The following is a 22,365-nucleotide window of genomic DNA, read 5'->3' as shown; positions in this document are numbered from 1 at the left end:
CGTGGAGATGGAGCTGGAGGCACCGGAGCTTTGGGTGGATTCGCCCTGATGCGTCTGGAGGGATGGCTGGGCTGGGGAAGCTGGGGTTCCCTGAGTGGGGTCCAGGGGGCCGAGGGGTGCCAGGCAGGGAGAGACTGGGCTGAAGCCTGAGGCAGGTGCTCCTGCTGGGTGTTGCCTAGGAGAGGAGAAAAAGCCCCGACGCCAGAAATGGACTCGGAGGGGAGGAGGACCTCGGAGGGGAGGAGGAGGGGGCGCAGAATCAGGACAGGGAGTTTGGGGAGCAATCGCTGCGGAGCGCGCAGGACCCAGAGGACTCAAAGGGGACCTGGAGGGTGACGAGGCCTTCCGTGGCCGGGGGTGAGGAGGGGGGAAGCCGCGCGGGCGGAGAGGCGCTGGTGGGTCCCAGGTTGGAGGCTGTGGGTCTGAGAGGCGGAAGCCCAGGGGAGCCCGGGGCCACCGCTGAAAAGGATGGCAGCTGAGCGCAGGCGTGGGAGAGGCGCGCGTGTCCCGGACAGACCGCGGCGGGAGCTCGACTCCGGAAACCGGCGGGCCTGGGGCTGGGACCTGCAGGGAGGCGGACGCGGCGCAGCCAAGGAGGCCGGTCCCGCGGGCCCCGCCCCGCCCCCCAGCCTGGAGCGCCCTCCTCCGGCCCCGGTCCGCAGTGGAGGCGGCCCCGGAAAAGCCAGAGGGTCTTGGAATGGAGGGCGGGACGGAGCCGCCTGCAACGCCCGCGACCCGCGACCCGGCTGCCCGCGGGACCCCCCGGCTCTGAAGCGGGGTCGGCCGGAGCTTCTACCTGCAGCCCAAACTCCCAGGCGCCCGGCAAGACTGGCTGGCGCGGACCCTTTAAGAAAGCCGGGGGGCGTGGCCTCGGGGCGGGGCCCGGGGCGGGGCATCGGGGCGAGGCTTCGGGGGCGGAGCCCAGGCAGCGCCTTCGCGGAGTTGCCAGAGGGTGCGGCCGCCCAGAGCGCGCCCAGAGCGCACCCCGAGCGCCGGCGAGCGGCGCGGTGAGACCCTCGTGCAGGTGAGCCCGGCGCACGGCGGCCCAGAATCCTGGACCCCAGGAGAAGCGTCTACGGCCCCGACAGGTGGGCGTGGCGAAATGCCACCCGGGCCCTCCTCGCGCTCCCAGCTGGGTCACCCCTCAGACCCGGGGCCCTGGACGCCTGCCTCCTCCACCCGCAGGCCCTGCCAGGACACTTTGGTCCCTGGCCCGCCAGGCCTGGCCTCACTCAGGCGGGTGGAAAGGGCTGCAGATGTTGGACCTGGGTGAGGGTCAGCAGCACCCCGACGCGGGGGAAGGCGTCCTGCGGGTGGCGGGCACAGCCTCTCCCTCTGTCCCCTTACCCCGTGCCCTGCTCCAGACTCCCTTTTGGCCACCGGGGATGCAGTCTGTTGGGGGGCACCCCGCTTTTCCTAGTCCTGAAACTGAGGCAGCAACACCAGGGGATCCTGGAGGTGAAGTCTTCTGCCCTCCCCACCTGCCAGGACCAGGTTCTCTCTGGAGGACTCATTTCCCTGCCAGACCCCCCGGGGGCCCAGTGTAAAGGGTGGGATCCCTGTCTGGCTGGGGGGCTCAGGGCCGGATGTGCGCAGGAGTTGGGACAGGCCAGAGGTCGGGCCTGCTTCCTGACTCCAGGGAGACGGGGGGCACTACGTGTACGGCAGCCGGGCACTTCCCGCCCTTTCTGCGGTACCCCTGCACCCTGCGTGTGCGCACACACATGTAGGCTCACCCTGCAGCATGCATTGGCCGTCAGCCGGGAGCTTCAGAGGTGACAGCCACTCATCACCTCTTCCCGGCTCCAGGCGTAGCACCCAGAGCCCCTCCTCTGGAGCTTGGGGCTTGGCGAGCCTGGAGCTCACAGCAGTTGCTCTGTGACCCTGAGTGATCCCCCCGATCCATGAAGGAACCAAGAGGGCTCACAGGGCTTCTCCTGGCCTGGGTTCAAGGTCCGTAACCCAAAGTAGACACCCTTGACCCACCCCTGCCCAGCAGTGCCTGAGCAGTCAGGGGCCGGGATCACTAGGGCTGAGGCCCAGGTGTGTGGAGGGAACCCAGGCAGCCTCCAGCAGGGTCTTGGGCCTCTCAGGCGTAGGAACAATGGACTGAGTTGGATCATTAAGAATCTGTCGGCCCAAAGCCCTGCGCCTCTCATGTTTAGCGTCCAGCCAGAACCCAGGAAGGAGGAGGCTGCCTGTGTACTGTCCGTTTCCGGGACTGGTTGGCAGGACCCCGGGCAGAGTGGCCCGTGTACTGTCCGTTTCCGGGACTGGTTGGCAGGACCCCGGGCAGAGTGGCCCGTGTACTGTCCGTTTCCGGGACTGGTTGGCAGGACCCCGGGCAGAGTGGCCCGTGTACTGTCCGTTTCCGGGACTGGTTGGCAGGACCCCGGGCAGAGTGGCCCGTGTACTGTCTGTTTCCGGGACTGGTTGGCAGGACCCCGGGCAGAGTACTGGTGCTCAGGGAGAGCCATGTGCCTGTCATCGGCCTATGACCCAGGGCCTGCCTGGGAAGGCCCTGGGCTGGACTCTGCCACAACCTGCCGTCCCCTCCACGCCCCACCCTGGGATGACCATTTGGACTGTCCCTCCTCTGGCCCCTGAGACCCTGCCCACGACCCTATCAGGCCTGGGCAGTCCAGGCCAAATCCCGGGGTAGAGCCCACACCGCTGCCCCCAGCCCCCTCTTCGTGGTCTGCAGCTCAACGTCACCTCTGTGAACACCACTCAGCCCTGGGGCTCCTATGCAGCAGGGCAGGGCTGGCGGGGTTGTGCCTGGTGCGTGTCTTTCTGCGATGCTGGTGTCTGGGTCCTGGGCCCCTCAGGGGTGGGCCCGCCAAGCTCCTGGGTTCCCTGCGCTTCGGGGGCTGGGGAGGGAAACGTGGCTGTGGCTGGTGTTGGAGGCAGAGCCCACCCTGGTTGTGGTTCCTCTGGGCCCCTGAGGGGCCAGCCCTGGGGGCTGCGGGAGAGACCTTGAGGTTCTAGGGAGGGAGGTGGGAAGGGCACTTCCTGTGCTCTGAGACCCTCTCCCTGGTCTGCACACACTGCTCCGGCGTGGGGGAAAGCAGCCCCCATATCGTGTGTGTGTGTGTGTGTATGCGCAGCCCCCATACCGTGTGTGTGTGTTTACGCGGCCCCCATACCGTGTGTATATGTGTGTATGTGTTTGTGTGTGTGTATGCAGCCCCCATGCCATGTATGTGTGTGTATGTGTGTGTTTGTGTGTGTATATGTGTGTTTGTGTGTGTATATGCAGCCCCCCCATACTGTGTGTGTTTACGCGGCCCCCATACCGTGTGTATATGTGTGTATGTGTTTGTGTGTGTGTTTGTGTATGTGTGTGTATGCAGCCCCCATGCCATGTATGTGTGTGTATGTGTGTGTGTATATGTGTGTTTGTGTGTGTATATGCAGCCCCCATACTGTGTGTGTGTGTTTATGCGGCCCCCATACCGTGTGTATATGTATGTGTTTGTGTATGTGTTTGTGTTTATGTGTGTGTATGTTTGTGTGTATGCAGCCCCCATACCATGTATGTGTATGTATGTGTGTGTGTTTGTGTGTGTATATGTGTGTTTGTGTGTGTATATGCAGCCCCCCATACCGTGTGTTTGTGTGTTTTTGTATGTGTATGTGTGTTTGTGTATCTGTGTATGTGTTTGTGTGTGTGTGTGTGTGAGTGTGTATGCACATTGACAAGCCATTCACGAACCCTCCAACGCACACTTCTCCTCAGGGGGAGTCCCAGTGTCCCAGGGCTGGAGCCATGCCCCCTACGGATCAGACACCAAGACCAGGGTCACGCGGGGAGCTGCAGCAGCTGGTGGCCAGTCTGGGTCAGGCTGACCTCTCAGGTGACCTCATCTGTCTGGTGTCATTAGACCTGTCGGGGGACCTTGGGGGCCTGAAGCCCAGTATGTCCCACCCACTGCCAGTCCCCCCGCCCCTCCCGCTGTGGGTCACGCCACCAGGGCAGAGCTGAGCCACTGGCCCACTTGGAGCCAGGACCCCTTTGGCACAGAGGTGGCCCTGGGCCGTCTAGAGAGGGTCCAGGCTTTCCAAGCCCCTCTCCTGCCTGAGCAGCACCACGGGAGGGAGGGATGGGAGCTGGGAACCTGGGCTTCCCCCTCCTCCCCACACCTGCTGGGCACCCAGCTCCACCTCCAGGCCCAGGTGTGAGGCCCGGGCTCAGCCTGGGATTGCGGTCGGCTGGCCGGAGTGGGGAGTGGGGATGGCAGTGATGCTGGGGGCAGTGGTCTGAGCTGCTGCAGCCTCGGGGCCCCACCCCTGGGGATTTCCATGTGACAGACTCGGTGGCAGCTTTCGGGCAGGAGAGGGGGATGGAAAGTATGATGGAAGGTCCCCACAAGGACAAATAAGGTCTCTCCCCGCTCTGTGTCTCCGCCCGTGTCCCTGCCTCCACACCCTGGGCATCGCCTGTCTTGGGGTGGAGGCCGAGGCTGCGGGGCTGGGGAGGGGCAGCAGGTGTGGGATGTGGTTCAGCAGAGTGGGCGGCCCAGGCCGGGGGCAGAAGCTGCCTCCTGGGTTCCAATCCCTTCTCCCGGCCCCGCAGCATTTCAGTGCCGGCCCAGGGACGGGCTTATCCTTTCCCGGTGGCCTCACCTGCTCTCCTGTGACTGGCCCTGGAGGTCACCACGTGGCACTCCTCCTCCAGGAAGCCTTCCCTGGTAGCCTCCCCAACAGCCACTCAGTGGGAACTGCCCCCAGGTCTGGCTTCCCCACGGAGCCAGTTTCATGGGAAGGAGCTTAGGGCCCCAAGTCCAGCAAGTGCCCAGGACGTGCCTGGCTGGCGATCCCCCCTTCCCCACAGGCCAGGTGTAGACAGAGGTGTTGCTCACTGCTGGGTGGCCCTGCACAGATCATCTGAGCTCCTGAGCCTCCCCGAACCAGCGTGTAGGCCCTGGGGCACCATGAGGTTGGAAGGGGGCCGACCTCATGGGCTCTCGTCTAGAGGTGAAGACACGGGGACAGAGTGAACGCAAATGTGGGGGCGCTGCCTGCCGTTATCAGCACGGAATGCAGAAGCAGGGACAGGGATAGGGCTGCGGGGCCAGCCCAGGAGGACCCCTCTGGAGGTGTGTGCCGTGCCTCATGGGGCAGGCCAAGGTGGCCAGTCAGGCCGGGGTGGACAGAACTTTGCGTTTCCCGAGAGCCGTAGAGGCCGACACTGAGCCGTAAGCAGCTCTGACGTGCAATTCCTGAGAGTCCCCTGTCTGCCGTGGCTTGGCTGTGGGGTCAGAGTTGGGCAGAACGGAACCAATAGTCCTGGCAGGCCCAGGCGGTTGGAGGAGAAGTGGTCGGCTCTGGACACCTTTGTTGTTTTTTGTTTTTTGTTTTGAGATGGCGTCTCGCTGTGTCACCCAGGCTGGAGTGCACTGGCGCGGTCTTGGCTCACTGCAACCTCCACCTCCCGGGTTCATGCAATTCTCCTGCCTCAGCCTCCGGAGTAGCTGGGATTACAGGTGTATGCCACCATGCCTGGCTAATTTTTGTATTTTTAGTAGAGACGGAGTTTCACCATGTTGGCCAGGCTGGTCTTCAACTTCTGACTTCGTGATCCACGCTGCTGGGATTACAGGTGTGAGCCACCGCGTGTGGCCTCTGGGCACCTTTTGAAGGTAGGACGAGAGGAACTGATGGATCGGAGCCGGCAGGGAGCGCCGAGGGGGGCCGGGGGCAGGGCTGCCACCCTTGCCTGCGTGGGGAAGATGAAGAACAGGGTGTGGGCCGCGGGGGCAAGATCAGGAGCTTTGGGTTTTGAAGATGTTAGGAAAGACGTGCTGCTGACTTTGCAAACGGAGGTACTGAAACCAGGTGTCTGGAGCTCAGAGAAGAGGGGGTGCTGGACTGGCCTAGACTCTGTGCAGACACAGAAGAGCCAGGACCTGGGGCTCCCATCGAGGAGGAGGACAAAGGGCCCTGGCCAGGGCAAGGTGGGAAGCCGGGAAGTGCAGCCTCCACAGAGCCTCGCAGAGAAGGCGCCACTGGAAGAAGGCGGCACTGACGGCCTCGGAGGCTGCTGAGGACCGGCTGGGCCCCGACATCTGTGGCAACCCTGACAGCCAAGTCCTCCGTGGGCTTGGAGGACGGGACACGGCTCTGGAGACGAGGGAGAGGATGGGCCGTGCCGACCGGCACCGCAGTGTTCCTGAGCAGTGGCACCTTGGCTGTTGCTGAATTTTATTATTGTTAATTAATTTATTTATTTTTATTTTTTGATACTGAGTTTTTCTCTTGTTGCCCAGGCTGGAGTGCAGTGGCGCGATCTCGGCTCACCGCAACCTCCGCCTCCCGGGTTCAAGTGATTCTCCTGCCTCAGCCTCCCGTGTAGCTGGGATTACAGGTGCCCACGACCACACCCGGATAATTTTGTATTTTTAGTAGAGATGGGGTTTCACCATGTTGGTCAGGCTGGTCTCAAACTCCCGACCTCAGGTGATGCGCCTGCCTCGGCCTCCCAAAGTGCTGGGATTTCAGGCGTGAGCCATCGCACCTGGCCATGAATTTTAATTCATTCCCATTTACAAATCACACAGCCATACAAACTTCTTCCAGAAGTTGTGCTCAGAGGGGAGCAGAGGGGCAGGAGCTGCAAGGAGTGGAGGCAGGGCCTGAAGGAGGAGGAGGAGCTGGGGCCCCGGAAGAGGGACCTGGCCAGGGTGGGCTGGAGCCGGGGATGGGGTCCCCAGGGGGACCAGCCAGGACCTGTGGGTGCTGCAGAGGAGGGGAGATCTTGGCTCCATTCTCAGGGGTGAGAGCCTGTGGAGGCCTTTATTTTTTATTTCTTCTTGAGATGAGGTCTGGCTATGTTGCCCAGGCTGGTCTTGAACTCCTGGGCTCAAGCAATCCACCCGCCTCCTGAGTAATTGGGATTATAGGCATGAGCCTGGTCATGGAGGCCTTTAACAGAGACTGCAGTGAGGCCTCCATTCTAGAAAGAGCCCTGCAGCTGCCCTTTGTGGGGCAGAGGGGGCAGGACCACCCTCAACCTTCCTCCTCCTCTGGACCAGCCATGGGGGCCGGAGCAGGGTCCGTCCAGGGCAGAGCAACCCCCACCCATTCATGCACAGGTTATGACTCCACTGACAACCAGGCCAGGCCAGTGTGGGACGGAGGTCCTAGAGCCAGCAGGCCCCACCTGGGTATCATCTATGCAGCCAGGAGATGCCCAAGAGCCAGGTGTCCAGAAGCCACCCCTGTGTGGACAGCACAGCTGGGGAAGACAGAGGGCTGGGGAAGACAGAGGGCTGGGGGAGCCCCACGTCCCCAGTTCCTTCCTCTGCCACCTCCCTCCCTCCCTCCCTTGTCCCCGTTCCCTCCCTCCCTCTCCCCCTTCCTTCCCTCCCTCCCTCACCACCATTCCCTCCCTCCCACATCCCCTTCCCTCCCTCCCCTCTTCCTTCCCTCCCTTTCACACCCCTTCCCTCACTCCCTCCCTCCCTCAGTCACTCACGGGTGTGGCTCTTTTTTGCTGATATTCTGGGCTCTGGGGCTGCCACCTGAGTACAATGTAGTCCTGAGCTCCAGAGTCCAGTGCCACAAAAGTAAGGAGCAGTTGTGATCTCGGACATGGGCTCCGGGGCAGCCCTGACCTCATGGGGGGCTGCAGACGAGGAAGGTCCTGGGACAGGGTGGCTGTTCACCAGGAAGGGGCAGGGCTGCAGCCTCAGCCTCCCCTCCAGATGCCGGCAGCACCAGCCTCTGCCTGCATGGGGCCCCAAGGTTTGCAGTGACATCCCCCGAGCTTCCTGACCTGCCCCGGGACACGGAGCACGGCTCCCAGGGGCCGCACAGGCATCCGCCGGCCTCTCGCCCCCCTCCCTGTGCACCACCCCCTCCTCCCCCCGACCCCCATCCCTCTACTGAGTGTCTCCATTCCAGTGTTACGGACCTGGGATGCCACAGTGCGGGGAACAGCTTCTGCCCTCTGGGAGATAAGAACCCGTCGTCAGGCAGCTGGGCTGCTGAAACAGTGACCATAAGCTGGGCGGGCAGGCGCTCCTTCCCTCAGCTCTGGAGGCTGGAAGTCCGAGATCCTGGCCATGGAGGTTGGGAGGGGTGGAGTGGACGGGGCTGCTGACAGCCTTGGGGGCGTGTGGAGAAGGAGGGAGCCCCAGTGGCCCCAGGCCCTGCCACTTGGGGGAGAATTCCAGCCCCTCTGTGTCCCTGGGACCCCACAGCCCCTGGCCAGTGGCCATTCCCGGCTTCGAGCACAGTGGCCTCAAGCCACCGTCGTGGGTGTTACCGTGGAAACAATGAGGGAGGTTTGTGTGGGGCCAGATTCCTCCTCTGGGCACTGACCTGCTCTCCCCACTCCAGGTGGTTTCACCCCAACGTCAGCAGGGTGGAGGCAGAGAAGCTGTTCCTATCCAGAGGTCAGCGTGGGGACTTCCTTGCCAGGCCCAGCGAGAGCAGCCCGGGGGACTTCACGCTGTCCGTCAGGTGGGTGGGCCCTGGCTGGGCATGGACAGGGTCTGGTTGAAGGCCTCCTGGAGGACAGGTGGGCAGCTTCCTGGACACGAGGACTTGGTGCGGGGGGCCGATGCACTGGGAAGGTGGTGAGAGTTGGACGAGGTGCTGGGCGGTCTCTGGGCAGGAAGGAACTATTTAGAGAGGCCCTTGGGGAGGGCTCATTGAGTCAGGGGCTCAGCAGGACCCTTTCCTCCCCTGTGAGGGCCCTGGGGACAGGCAGGGCCTCCGTGGCTGTGACTGTTGCCAGAGCCTGGGGGTGCTGCTGGGGAGGCAGCGGGGTTCCCATTGAGCTCTGGTACCCGCTGGGCTGCCAGGACCCCGCGTCGGAGTGGTGAGCCCTGGCCCAGCATCCGCGTGTCAGCACACGTGTGTACGTGTGCATGTGTGTTCGCGTGTCCATGTGTGTTCGTGTGTGTTCATGTGTGTGCATGTGTGCGCGTTCGCATGTGTGTGCATGTGTTCACGTGCCCATGTGTGTTCATGTGTGTTCATGTGTATGTGTGTGCGTGTGTGCATGTGTTCGCGTGTCCATGTGTTCATGTGTGCGTGTGCATGTATGTGTTCGCATGTGTTCGCGCGTGTGTGTGCACGTGCCTGCATCCTGAGGGACGGTGTCTGCTAAGCACTGGTTCAGGGCACAGGGTCCTGCACCTGCCTCCCTCAGGCCTCCTTCCTTCAGGTCTCAGGCACTGGAGTCCAGGGTGACTCAGGGAAGCTGGTGCCTCCCCTGGTCCCATCCCTGCCCTCCTGGCTGGTGCCCTGGGCTGAGCTGGTTCCTCCAGCCTCAGTTTCCCCACTGTAGGGGGCTGCATCTGCAGAGAAGGAGACCTGGTCTGGGGAGGCCCCCAGCCCCTCCTTGCTGAGGACCAGGCCGCCACCTGGTGGCCGCCCGCCCCTGCAGCGCCTGCCTGCCTCCTGCCGGCTCCTGGGTGGGGCGAGGGCCAGAAAGGCGAGCAGAGCAGCTCTGGGGCCCGGGTGGTGGTGCTGCCTGGACCCCCAAGGTCTGCGTATGTCTCGCTAAGCCTTCTGCCCCATCCGTGTGGGTCTCTCCCCCTCACCTGGCCAGGCCGTGGCCTCCAGCCTCACCTGTGCTCACCTGTGCCTGGCCCAGGTGGTACCACGGGCGCCTGTCTGGCAAGGAGGCTGAGAAGCTGCTGCTGCAGAAGGGGCGTCCGGGCAGCTTCCTGGTGCACGTGAGTCAGAGCGATCCTGGAGGCTTCCCGCTGTCAGCACTGACGCAAGGGTGGGACGAGGCGCAGGGCGCAGGCCGCCAGCCACAGGTCACGCACATATGACTCACTCCCAGGTGGGAGGGGGCGGCAAGCTGGGGCGGCCTCTGGGAAGGGCGGGCGGCCTTGGCCAGGCCCCTCACCGCCACCCCCATGGCCGGACGAGAAGTGGTGGGAGACGGGGAGCGTTTTGACACCCTCGGAGACCCGGTGGAGCAGGAAGAGCCCGATGGTGGGGAAGGTGGGGTTGTGTACCTCAAGCAGGTAAAAGCCCCTCCACAGGCACCAGGGCCGTGGGCACAGCCTCACCCAGGAAAGCAGCTGGGGGTCCACTGGGCTCAGGGAAGACCCCCTGCCAGGGAGACCCCAGGCGCCTGAATGGCCACGGGAAGGAAAACCTACCAGCCCCTCCGTGTGTCCTCCTGGCACATGGTGACCTCCATGACCCGACGAGGGTGCGGGGCCCGGGGCAGGGTGGCCAGGTGCGGGGGTGCGGGGCCCGGGGCAGGGTGGCCAGGTGCGGGGGTGCGGGGCCCGGGGCAGCTGCCCTCGGTGGGAGGGGTGTGGTGTGGTCTGCGGGGCCCTGGGGGGGTGTGGTGTGGTCTGCGGGGCCCTGGGCCCCCCTAAGCTTACATGCAGGTCTCTCCCTGGCAGCCCCTCAAGGCCACGAGGATCAGTGCTCGGAGCCTGGAGGGCTGTGTGCAGGAGTAGCAGGGCCACTGATGCCAGCGGGAAGGCCAGGCAGGGCTTCTGAGTGGAGTTCAAGGTGCATCCTGACCACTGCCACCTTCAGACTCTGTCCCCTGGGGCTGAGGCAAGTGCCTGATGGGAGCGCAGGGTCTGGGACTGTAGGGTCCAGCCCTACGGAGCTTAGCAGGTGTTCTCCCCGTGTGCGGAGATGAGAGATTGTAATAAATAAGGACCGAAGACAAAGAGAAAACAGCTGGGCCCCGGGGACCACTACCACAAAGACACGGAGACCGGTAGTGGCCCTGAACGGCTGGGCGCGCTGATATTTATTGCATACAAGACAAGGGGGCAGGAGAAGGAGGGTCAATCTTCTAAGTGATTGACAAGTGAAACAAGTCACGTGATCACAGGACAGCGGGCCCTTCCCTCTTAGGTAGCTGAAGCAGAGAGAGAAGGCGGCATACCTCAGCGTTTTCTTCTATGAACTTATAAGATCAAAGACTTTAAGACTTTCACTATTTCTTCTACCGCTATCTACTACGAACTTCAAAGAGGAACCAGGAGTACGGGAGGAGCATGAAAGTGGACAAGGAGTGTGAGCATTGAAGCACCACAGGGAGGGGTTCAGGCCTCCGGATGACTGCGGGCAGGCCTGGATAACATCCAGCCTCCCACAAGAAGCTGGTGGAGCAGAGCGTTCCCTGACTCCTCCAAGGAAAGGAGACTCCCTTTCGCGGTCTGCTAAGTAACGGGTGCCTTCCCAGACATTGGTGTTACCGCTTGACCAAGGGGCCCTCAAGCGGCCCTTATGCAGGTGTGACAGAGGGCTCACCTCTTGCCTTCTATTCCCTTCTCACAATGTCCCTTCAGCACCTGACCCTGTACCCACCGGTTATTCCTAGGTTATATTATTAATGCAACAGAGTAATATTAAAAGCTAATGATTAATAATGTTTATAATAATGATGGATAATTGTTCATGATCATCACTGTATCTAATTTGTATCATGACTATTCTTATTCTATTTTCTTTATTATACTGAAACAGTTTGTGCCTTCAGTCTCTTACCTCGGCACCTAGGTACTCTTCCGCCCACACGGGACGGGGTGGGGGTGGCCATCTTGGGCTCTGGGAAGGGGCCGGGGCTGTGAGCTGAAGGCTCCATCACCTCCAGAAGCTGCAGCAGCAGGAATGCCGGTTCCTGTACCCTCGGAAGGAGGGGCAGAGTGTGGAGAACAAGCCCAAGAATCACTACAAGAACATCCTTCCCTGTGAGGGCGGAGGCCAGGGCGTCAGCCGTCGGGCCTGGGGGAGGTGGGGGGCAGGCCGAGCATCTGCCACCGCTGACCTGAGGCTCCCCCTTGCATACCCTGGACCCTCCATCTCTGCTCACCACAGGGTCTGCGGGCAAAGAGGCAGGGTGAGGCCCACGAGCTGTGCCCTGGAGAACTGAGCGGCACCTCCCTTCCCAGTTGACGCCACCCTTGAGTCATCCTGCTTAACGAGGATGACAGCGGGCCTGGAGCCAACTACATCAGGGTGGGTGTGCGCGGGAGGCGGGGCCTGGGCCCATTGCTCCTGGGGGGCTCAGGAAGAACCAGGGTCCCCAGGGGAGGGGTGGGCGGCAGTCTCTAAGGGGTCCTCAGAGAGGCTGGACGGGCATTGGTCCTCAGCCCCTTGCTGGCCTGGAGTGAGGAGTGTGTTTAAGCCACCAGGGCTCCTTTGCGTAACATTTGTGTGTCGTTTGCATATCATTTGCATAACATTTGCATGGACTTGTTTGTCCTCTGTTAACAGCAGCAGTTGGCCTCATTCCCTTTCAGACGGACCCTGAGGAGGAGCCAGGCCATGGCAGGGGCAGGGTGGACATCCCTTGTGGCCCTGCCCCACCGCACCTGCACCTGCACAGCCCGCGTGGGCCCGCCCCGCCGCAGCTGAAGTGCACCACCATGGGCCCGGCCCGCGGCTCGCGGCTCTGGGCCCGGTTCACCTCGTCCCGGAAGCCGAGGACGCCGGCGGGATCGGCCCGGACGCCGTAGTCCGGCCAGCCGAAGTACTGGCAGTGCTGAACCGTACGCTGTGGCTCCTCCCCGCGGGGCAGGGCCTCGCGGGCGCACGGTGTACATCGCCTGCAGGGCTGTCTGCAGGCCACGGTGGCTGCTTTCTGGGCCACGGTGCACCAGGAGAACACGCGTGTCATCGTCATGACCACCAGGGAGATGGAGCGGGGCCGGGTAGGGGTGCAGTGCCAGTGCTCCCAGTGCCCATCCCACCCCGTGCATCTTCGGCTGCCCAAGGCCCTTCCCGACCGGGCCAAGGAGCCTGTGGGACGCCGTGGGAGTGGGGAGGCTCCCACAGAGCCCCGTGGCTGCACGTACACACCTGCGTCTCTGCAGGTCGCAGGGGCGGGGTGCCGGGGTGCCGCCAGCAAGGCTGATGCAAAGCGCTCCCCTCAGAACAAGTGTTTCCGGGACTGACCAGAGCTGCCCGGCAGCCAAGAGTTCGGCCGTGTGCACATGCGCGTCCTGGGTAAGGGCCAGGCCCAGGGCTACTGCGTGCGGGAGCTGCAGGTGTGGCGGCCGGGCCAGGTGAGCCTGGCGGCTGTGGAGCGTGCCTGCTGTCGGCCTGCACTGGGAGACCCCACACCTGCCTGCATCCAACCCCACTGCCTTTGGGGGCTTCCACACCCCTCAACCCAGGAGGTGCATTCCAAGCCTGGACAGGGGTCACTGACGTGGCCACATTCTCAGCCCTGGGCTGGCGGCCACTCCTCCCACACACCTCTCCAACTGCAGCTTTGGTCTCCGTTGTATACCAGAGACGCCCATTTCTGTTCCGGGCAGATCACCTCGTGTTCCCTCCAGCCCCCGCCCAGTGTGTGTGTGGGGGGGGTCCTCCAGGCCCCCATGGACCCCTCACATTTGGTTTTTCCTTATAAAATAACTGTCCTCACAGCCTGCTTCTCCCGCCCCCAGCTCCCTCTTCCCTTCCCCAGGCACCTGAACCACCTGGGGCCATCTCGGCGCCCCCTCCCCATTTCCTTCCTCCTCCTCCTGCTCGCGTTGGCCCCCGCAGCCCCTCCGCTTGGGCACTCCCGGAAACCCAGCTGTGCCTCAGCCTCCTCCTCCCACCCTGGGGTCGCACTCACCGCCTGCCCCGCTCAGGAGGAGCCACAGCGTACGGTTCAGCACTTCCAGTACTTCGGCTGGCCGGACCACGGCGTCCGGGCCGATCCCGCCGGCGTCCTCGGCTTCCGGGACGAGGTGAACCCGGCCCAGAGCAGCAAGCCGCGGGCCGGGCCCATGGTGGTGCACTTCAGCTGCGGCGGGGCGGGCCCACGCGGGCTGTGCAGGTGCAGGTGCGGCGGGGCGGGGCCACGCGGGCTGTGCAGGTGCAGGTGCGGCGGGGCGGGGCCACGCGGGCTGTGAAGGTGCAGGTGCGGCGGGGCGGGGGTCACGAGGGCTGTGCAGGTGCAGGTACGGCGGGGCAGAGCCACGTGGGACGACGCGGGCGGAGCCATCGGGTGGGCGGGGGCGCCCCCGCCCCCGCCCCCGCCCCCCACTCTCGTCAAAGGCCGCCTAGTTTGTCCTCAGTGGGGGCATCGGACGCACCGGCACCATCATCGTGATTGACATCCTGGTGAATGTCATCCGCAGGCAGGGCGAGCCGCTCCACTCTGGGTCCCCCCGCCCTGCCCAACTATAGCCCCACCCCTCCGGACGACCCCACCCCTCAGGACGACCCCACCCCTAGGGACGACCCCACCCCTCAGGACGACCCCACCCCTCAGGACGACCCCACCGCTGCCGACAAGCCCCGCCCCTCACCAGTAGCCCCGCCCCTGCCTGCCGGCACCTTCCCCCCATCCGTAGCCCCTCCCCAAGCGCGCTTGTCCGCAGGGCTGGACTGCGACATCGACGTCTCGAAGACGATCCAGCTGGTTTGGCGGCAGCGCTGGGGAATGGTGCAGACGGAGGCTCCGTACAAGTTCATGTACCTGGCGCTGCAGCGGCACATCCGGGGCGAGTAACTGCGCCTGCGCGAGCAGGTGGGGGCGTGGCCCTGCGGGGCGTGGCCTGTGCGGGCGTCGCCATGGTGACCGGCGGCCCCTCCCCCCAGCGCGAGCCGCCTCAGGAGCGCGAGAACCAAAAGGTGGGCGCCGCCCCCGGCTCCCCGGGCATCCCCGGTGTGAGTGGAGCGCCGGGGCCGGTCCGGAGTCCTCCGGGAGGGACTGGGACGTGCGGGGTGCGGGGCTGAGCCGCTGCTCCGCGCGCAGGACCCCGCAGCCCTGGGACGGCGAGGACGCGAACCTGCGGAGCCGCGGGTGTCTGAGGAGCCGCAGGGAACCCCCGGCCTAGCCGCGCCCGCGTGTGGCCGGAGCCGCGGGCCGGGACTGTGTCCAGGACAGAACCACAAGCTTGTCCCCAGCTCAGGGAGGTCCAGGGGCGGCAGAGGGAGCGACAGGCTGTGAAGCCCACCGGTGACCACGTGTGAACCCGTGTGCGCCCCCAGCTCGGCCACTCCGTGCGGGTCTGCCCTGACCGCAGCTCCGGCCTGCCGGCCCTGCCTGCTCCCATGGTCTGGGAGGTGGCCCCGGTGAGGACCCGGCTCCATCAGTCACAGGGTGGATGTTTGTGGAGTGAGGTGTGTGTGACATATGACACCGATGACAAGGGTGTGGGCCTGCGTGGGCCTGACTGCGTGTGTGACACAGAGTGATGTTGCTGTGACCCGTGGCTGCACTCCCCACATCACCGGCTTTCACAGCCTTCCAGTAAAGTGCCGTGTTCTCCCTTCTGTGTCTTCGCTGGGACCTGGGGCAAGGGTGGGTGTGGCCCCCACAGCTGGAGTCAGCTTCTGTGGGGCCTTCCCGAGCCCTCCCCACCCTGGACCAGAGGCCCAGCTGGTTGGAGCAGGAAGTACCTGGGCTCTGGGGTCAGGGATGAGAAGGCTGAGGAGGCCTGCGTGAGCTGGACCTGGCCTGGGCCCTCCTGGCCGTGCCTGCCTGGTGGTGCAGGATTCCTGGGGCTGATGACAGACGGGGTAGGGCTGGGGTTGGCGAGCCTCCTGCCGATACCTCACGTAGCTGACCTCTGACTCTTCCCCAGCCAGGCTGGCCCTGGGAGTTGCCGGAGAGTCAGTGGATCTGCAGGCTGCACGCTGGCTGTTACCTTTGCTTCTGGGTTCCCACAGGGGTCATGGTTCTGTGGTTCTCCAGTCAGGGACCCTAGCAGGGCCATGGGGCGTGACTTCCTGGAGGTGTGGCCTAGTATGGCCACGGCAGAGGATGGGGGAAGAGAAAGGCCCCCTTTGTCAGCCCCTGGGCTCTGAGCCAAGCTGAAGCCCTCCCCCTGGTCCAGCCTGCCCTGCCCCAAGTGTCCTGGGCCTCTCCCCATCTCCCTGGGGAGCCTCACATTGCTGAGTCGCCAGCCAACTCCAGAAACCCCCAGCCTGTCTGCAGCCAGAGGGGCTGGGAGTTGGACCTGGGTGCAGCAGAGGCACCCAGGATGAGGCCCTCTTGCCAAAGATGGATACAAATAATTTATTTTAAAAGGTACAATTCACAAGGTTGGAGGGGCAGCTGGAAGTTTCTGTGGTTACCTTGCACTAGGGGGCTGCCCTGCCTCTACTCTCTCCCCACAGTCCGAGGGCAAGATGAGCACCCCCACCCAATGGCAGGACCAGCCCTGCAGTGAAATGTCAGCATGAGTGGAAGCATGGCAAGGCCCCTTCCTTCTTGGCAAGGGGCTTCCCTGGCAGGCAGTTCACAGTGTGTGCGGGTGGCGGGGAAGCTGACCAGCTGCTCTCCTGGGCCCTTCCTGTACGAGCCTGTTTTTTTTGTTTTGTTTTGAGACAGGGTCTCGCTCTGTCGCCCAGGCTGGATGCAGTGGTGCAATCTTGGCTCACTGCAACCTCCACCTCCCCGGTTCAAGCAGTTCTCCTGCCTCAGCCTCCCGAGTAGCTAAGAGACGCCCACCACGACGCCCGGCTAATTTTTGTATTTTTAGTAGAGATGGCGTTTCACCATGTTGGCCAGGCTGTTGTCAAAATCCCGACCTCAAGTGGTCTTTCTGCCTCAGCCCTCCAGAGTGCTGAGATGACAGGCGTGAGCCACCGTGCCCGGTGAGCCTGTGGTTCTTGGAGGCTTTGGGGACCCTCTTGTCCACCCCATCAGGACCCAGCCTGGAGAATGAGGGGTGGACAAGCTAAATGGAGCCTGGTCCTGGTGGGGCCCCGGTGGAGTCCTCAGAGATGCCAGGCTCCTTTCGCGTCCTCGGGGACCGACTTCCAGTGGCTGCTGTGCCCTTGGGCCCCCCAGTGGGGGACGCCCCATGGAGCTGGGCGAGGGCGGCTGACCTGGGCAGAGGCTGCTGGCCCTAGTTGTCAGTCAGAGGCCCGAGGGGGGAGGCGGCTGCGGTGGTGGCCGGGGGCCGGGGGGGCAGGGGCAGGCAGCGCAGGTTGCCGGTCTTGAGCGCGCACTGCACCGGCCAGAGTGCCACGCAGAAGAGCACCAGCAGCAGGGCAGAGACCAGTGCCATGCGCCTCCAGTCCCTGCAGCGCGCCCAGCAGCGGGCCAGGCGGCCCCGGCGGGGGGCAGGGTCCCGGGCGGGCGCGGGCGGCTCGGCAGGCTTGCTCAAACCCACGTCCACGCATACGAAACCGGGCTCGCGGCCAGGTGTGGTGGGCAGTGGCTGGCAGCACAGCTTGGTGCCCTCCAGCCACACAGGCTCCTCGCGCCGCAAATGCGCCGGCATCCGGGCCTGCAGCTGGCGGCTGGTGCGCAGCGCGGGGGCTCCGGCAGGCGGCACGGCCGTCGGCTGCCTGCAGAAGGGGCAAGGTACAGCCTCACCGCCGGGGCGGCCCACAGGCTGAGCAGCCGCCAGCCGGGCCAGGCACTCCAGGCAGAAGACGTGGGTGCAGGAGAGCTCCTTGGGTGTCTTGAAGATGTTGTCATAGCCTGAGAAGCAGATGGAGCACTCCAGGGGGGAGGCCACCCTCTCCGAGCCAGGGGTGCCAGGGGACCTGGGGCTGCCGGCCGAGCTGGGGGACCTGGGCATCGAGGCTGTGGAGCTGCTCCGGCGAGGGGGTGGCACAGCCGTGTGCCACACCTGCTGGCCTGACGACATGTCTCTGAGCTGTGGGACAGGGACTGTGGTGAGCAATCACCGGCCGCCCCTTTCTGGTGGTGTTTTATCTCCCCCTCCCCTCTCTTGCCCCAGAGATCCCAGGGAAGGACTCTGTTTCCTGCGCACCACTCCAGAAAGTTCCTCCAGTACCCCTGGAGGTCATTCTGCCCCACCTGCAATCCTGCCCTCTCCACGCCATCACACGGCTGCACCGGGGTGAGCCTCCCACAGGGCCCCAGGCCTACTCCGGGAATGCAGGCCGTGTGCACGGGGGTCTCGCTGACCACTCGGCGGACACCTCCTGTTGGCCCTGCCCCACCTGGCTGGCCCTGCTGCCTGGGCAGAAATAATGGTGAGGATGACAATAGCCACAGTCATCACTGTTTATGTCGGAGCTCTGCAAGGCTGGGCCCACATCACGGGACTCACACAAAGCCACAGTGTGGAAAAGGCGGCCCAGAGCATGGGTGACTCGGCCAGGGCCACCCCAAGGGAGCTGGCGGGCCCTGAACCCTGGCAGATACGGCTCTCAGGCAGGCCAGGGACTCCAAGTCAAGTGAAGTGAGTTTGAACACGGATCCCAGGATGGGTGCCTGGCTTGGGTGGTGCAGGCCTGATTTGCAGGCAGCTATGTGAGGGTGGGGTGTGGGGGTCTCTGGGTCTGGGAACCGGGCTGAGCCCCGGGGGCTTCGGGACGACAGGGAGAGCCCAGGCAGGGGCAGGGGTCAGTGCCCGAGGAAGGTGCATGTCAGGCACGACCTGCGGCCTGCGGGGCCAGCTTGTCTAGCTGCTGAGGGTCTGATGTGCATGGTGGGGGGGTGGGACTTGGATAAGCCCAGCCATTCCCTCTGGGCCAACCCACTGCCTCATGGTCAGGTGATGGTCAGGGCACCCTCAGCCGCCCACCAAGTGGGTGTTTCTTCTCCCTGACCCAATCCCACTTCATGGCAGGGACCCTGGGGGACGGACACTGGGGGACGCTGCTCTGCCCCTGGGCATGGCTCAGGTGGGCATCTCAGCTGACCTGGGACCCTGCTCCACCTCCCGCCCCTCCCCTGCACCCAGGATCCGCTGCAGGGAGCCACAGGGGTCCCACCTGGAGGGAAGTGTGCAAGGGTGACAGTGAGACTCAAGGGCCTGGCCGTGCGTCCCCGTAGGGCCCAGGAGGCTGCCCCAGAAGTGACTCCTGGCACTGCCCCGCCCCACCCCTGACTTGCCAGTGAGTCCCAGACAGGCTGGCGGGATGACACAGGTCACCGTGACCACCTGAGTCACACGTCGTCACTGTGAGGCCGTGAGTGCCCCAGCCACCGGGACCTGGGGACTGTGCTCTGCGGCCTGTGTACCCCACAGAACCGGTTCCTTGGCACCAGGCCCCACCCCTCCACGATGGTGCCCCACCCTGAGCCTGTACAGGTAAGGGGTGAACACGGGCTGAGCTGGCCTTACCTGGTGGCCTGGGGTCAGCGGGTCCTGGACATGGTCCTCCTTGCCGGCCACGGTTGGGCTCCAAGGCCCTGGGCTGCCCTGCCCTGGCAGTGTCTGCTTCCTCTTCTCCGGGCCCGGCCCAGCCTGTGCTTCACCCGGCAGGTATCCCTCCCTGGGGCCGGCCACCAGCAGCTGTCCCGGTGGCACTGGTCTGGCAGGTGTGGCTTCTGCTCCGTCCAAGACAGGCGTGGACCCAAGGAATGCGTGCGCCGTCACCCGCACAGAGCTCTGGTCTGAGGCAGGTGTGAATTGCCGGGTGTGGGCTCCCAAGCAGGTCTATTTATACCCTATGGGTCGTGCTGGCCAAGGGTGTGGCCACAAGCCTCAGGGATTGGCTGGCTTCATCCTCTCCTTGGCGGGCCAGGCAGCTGGAGGGCAGGGAGGGAGGGGTGAGGGTCGGAGCTGGGTAGGGGTCAGCACAGCCGCTGCAGCCTGGGCAGGTCTGGGTTGGGGTGTGTGCTTGGACACAGCCCTCTCTCCCTATAGCCCCAGGAGGCTGGAGCACCTGCTGGAAGCTGCTCACCGCAGTTCCAGGTCCCTGTGGCCCCTGAGCTCCTGGGTGGGCCTCCTAGCAGGGCCCCCCCCCCCGAGCCCCCCACAACCTAATGCCCAGCCTGCCCCTGCCCTTTGCTCACTGCTGCCTGCCCTCACAGCCCATTCCTGCCACTTCCCTGCCCACACCCACCCATGTGCTCACCTGCCTCATCCACACACATACGTGGCTGCTCTCACACATGGGCCATGTGTTCACACGCTCCATGCCCCTGTGTCCACAGGCTCTCACACACGTGCCGTGTCCGGAAGCTCACATATGCCATGTCCACACTCACACATGCCGTGTCCACACTCTCACACACGCCGTGTCCACACTCACATGCCGTGTCCACTCACACACACGCTGTCCACACTCACACGCCGTGTCCACTCACACACACGTCGTGTCACACACACACATGCCGTGTCCACACACACACATGTCGTGTCCACACTCACATGCCGTGTCCACACACACATGCCGTGTCCACACACACACATGCCGTGTCCACACTCACACGCCGTGTCCACACACGCCGTGTCCACACACACATGCCGTGTCCACACTCACACATGCCGTGTCCACACACACATGCCGTGTCCACACACACACACACGCCGTGTCCACACACACGCCGTGTCCACACTCACACACACGCCGTGTCCACACACATGCCGTGTCCACACACACACATGCCGTGTCCACACTCACACATGCCGTGTCCACACTCACACATGCCGTGTCCACACACACACGCCATGTCCACACACACACACACGCCATGTCCACACTCACACACACGCCGTGTCCACACACAGGCCGTGTCCACACACACACATGCCGTGTCCACACTCACACACACATGCCGTGTCCACACACACATGCCGTGTCCACACACACACGCCATGTCCACACACACACGCCGTGTCCACACACATGCCGTGTCCACACTCACACACACGCCGTGTCCATGCACACACATGCCGTGTCCACACACACACACATGCCATGTCCACACACACATGCCGTGTCCACACACACACACATGCCACGTCCCCATGCTCTCACACACGTGCCCTGTGTCCACACACACACACATGCCATGTCCACATGCCCTAGCAGACTACAGGACTGGTCTGTGCAAAGACCAGGGCTGGAGCTGGTTGACAGTCTGGGGGCTGAGGCCGGCAGGGCTGGGATGGAGGATGTGTGGGTCCCAGAGGAGCAGCCAGTGGCATGGGCTGCCCTGTCCCCCGCACACCCCGCTGCGGGCCTGAGGGCCTGGTGTAGAGCTGCACCCCCCAGGCTGTCCAGCTGCCGGCTCCCCACCTCACTGAGGCGTCTCTCTCCCAGCCCAGTGGACCTCATGCAAGGGCAGGTCTGACCCGGCTGCCACAGGCCCATCCCCGCTGTGAGGCCTGGGCCGGACCTGAGCTGGGACTCCACACACCAGCCTGGGGGGTGTCAAACTGGGTGGGGCTGGGAGTGAGGGACCCACCCTAGTGGGAGAGCTGGCCGGGCCACCCCACAGACTGCCCTCAGGCAACTCCCATGCAGGTGCCCGCCGACCCCTCAGTGGGGACCCAGAGGCCCCCCCAGGGCTGCCGTGGGCATCCTGGAGCCCAAGGGACGCTGGGAAGTGGGAACCAGGACTGCAGAGGCCGGGGGGCAACACCCCGTGGAGGAGGACAGCGACTTGGGCTCAGGAAGGGCCGGACCCCTGCCAGTTCCATGGGGACTCTCAGTCGGGGGTTGGGGGGGTTCAGAGAGGGGATTTGGGTGCTCAGACAGGGAGGGGTGGATGCTCAGAGAGCGGGGCAAGGGCTGGGGCTGGGGGTTCAGACAGGGAGGGGTGGGGACTCAAGAGCTGGGGAGGGGTGGGAGCTCTGTGAGGGGCTCCGTGCGGGGTGGCTGAGGTTACGGGGACTCCGTGAGGGGTGGCTGAGGTTACGGGGACTCCATGGGGGGAGGCTGAGGCTACGGGGACTCCGTGGGGGGAGGCTGAGGCTACGGGGACTCCGTGGGGGGAGGCTGAGGCTACGGGGACTCCGTGCGGGGAGGCTGAGGCTACGGGGACTCCGTGCGGGGAGGCTGAGGCTACGGGGACTCCGTGGGGGGAGGCTGAGGCTACGGGGACTCCGTGCGGGGAGGCTGAGGCTACGGGGACTCCGTGTGGGGAGGCTGAGGCTACGGGGACTCCGTGGGGGGAGGCTGAGGCTATGGGGACTCCGTGAGGGGAGGCTGAGGCTATGGGGGGGACTCCGTGAGGGGGAGGCTGAGGCTATGGCGGGGACTCCGTGAGGGGGAGGCTGAGGCTACGGGAACTCCATGGAGGGTGGCTGAGGCTATGGGGACTCCGTGCGGGGAGTCGCTGTGAGGCCCAGAAAGCGCTCGCTGGAGGCTCCTGCTTCCTGAGGACCGTGACTCGGGTCACATGCCGCCTCCAGGAAGCGCCCTGGCCCCTGCAGCTCTGGGAACGGACAGCTCCTGGGAATATCCGGGCACTGAGGTCACTCTGGGCTCCCGGCTGACACTCGTGCCGGAGGCAAAGGTGAGGAAAGGCCGGAGGAATGTGTGGTCTCGGCGCCAGGCCAGGCCTCCCTGTGCAGGAGAGGAGCCGGCAGCTCCCCTTCTCTCAGCTCAGACGGTCTCTCAGGGCTCTCGGGAGGCTCGGAGCAGCTTGGCTGGCAGAGTCCAGGGCAGGGGGTGGGCCTGCCTGGTCCCCTCCGTCGCAGCCAGTGGGCAGGAGGCTGGGCTGGTGAGCGTGTGGGCGTGTGTGTGAGCACACGTGCCCACGCT

At 64.5% G+C, this 22,365-nt stretch overlaps 1 protein-coding gene and 2 long non-coding RNA genes across 5 annotated transcripts; 2 read left to right on the top strand and 1 right to left on the bottom strand.

Moving 5' to 3' along the window:
• The first annotated feature begins 928 nt into the window (after nt 1-928).
• On the top strand, nt 929-11,457 carry LOC129532450 (uncharacterized). 3 transcript variants are annotated; one of them, XR_010132690.1, is made up of 7 exons: nt 929-1,088; nt 3,740-3,857; nt 5,526-5,642; nt 6,270-6,367; nt 8,344-8,466; nt 9,608-10,180; nt 10,380-11,457. It is a non-coding gene; the product is annotated as an uncharacterized lncRNA (long non-coding RNA). The 3 variants fall into 3 exon arrangements; XR_010132691.1 differs by lacking the exon at nt 6,270-6,367 and having other exon boundaries at nt 3,740-5,642; XR_008678209.2 differs by lacking the exons at nt 3,740-3,857; nt 6,270-6,367 and having other exon boundaries at nt 5,529-5,642; nt 9,608-10,554.
• Nucleotides 11,458-13,852: 2,395 nt separating this feature from the next.
• On the top strand, nt 13,853-15,206 carry LOC134758009 (uncharacterized). Its single transcript, XR_010132693.1, has 2 exons — nt 13,853-14,055; nt 14,316-15,206. It is a non-coding gene; the product is annotated as an uncharacterized lncRNA (long non-coding RNA).
• Nucleotides 15,207-15,943: 737 nt separating this feature from the next.
• RNF223 (ring finger protein 223) lies at nt 15,944-19,284 on the bottom strand. The gene is made up of 2 exons (XM_055381881.2): nt 18,993-19,284; nt 15,944-17,552 (listed from the first exon to the last, which is right to left on the bottom strand). The coding sequence occupies exon 2, from the start codon at nt 17,541-17,543 to the stop codon at nt 16,794-16,796; it is 750 nt and encodes a 249-aa protein (XP_055237856.1). The 5' UTR covers nt 17,544-17,552; nt 18,993-19,284; the 3' UTR covers nt 15,944-16,793.
• Nucleotides 19,285-22,365: the final 3,081 nt, after the last annotated feature.

This window comes from Gorilla gorilla, chromosome 1 (assembly GCF_029281585.2).
Source record: "Gorilla gorilla gorilla isolate KB3781 chromosome 1, NHGRI_mGorGor1-v2.1_pri, whole genome shotgun sequence".
Classification (NCBI taxonomy): domain Eukaryota; kingdom Metazoa; phylum Chordata; class Mammalia; order Primates; family Hominidae; genus Gorilla; species Gorilla gorilla.
This window is presented reverse-complemented; position numbering and strand designations above follow the sequence as displayed.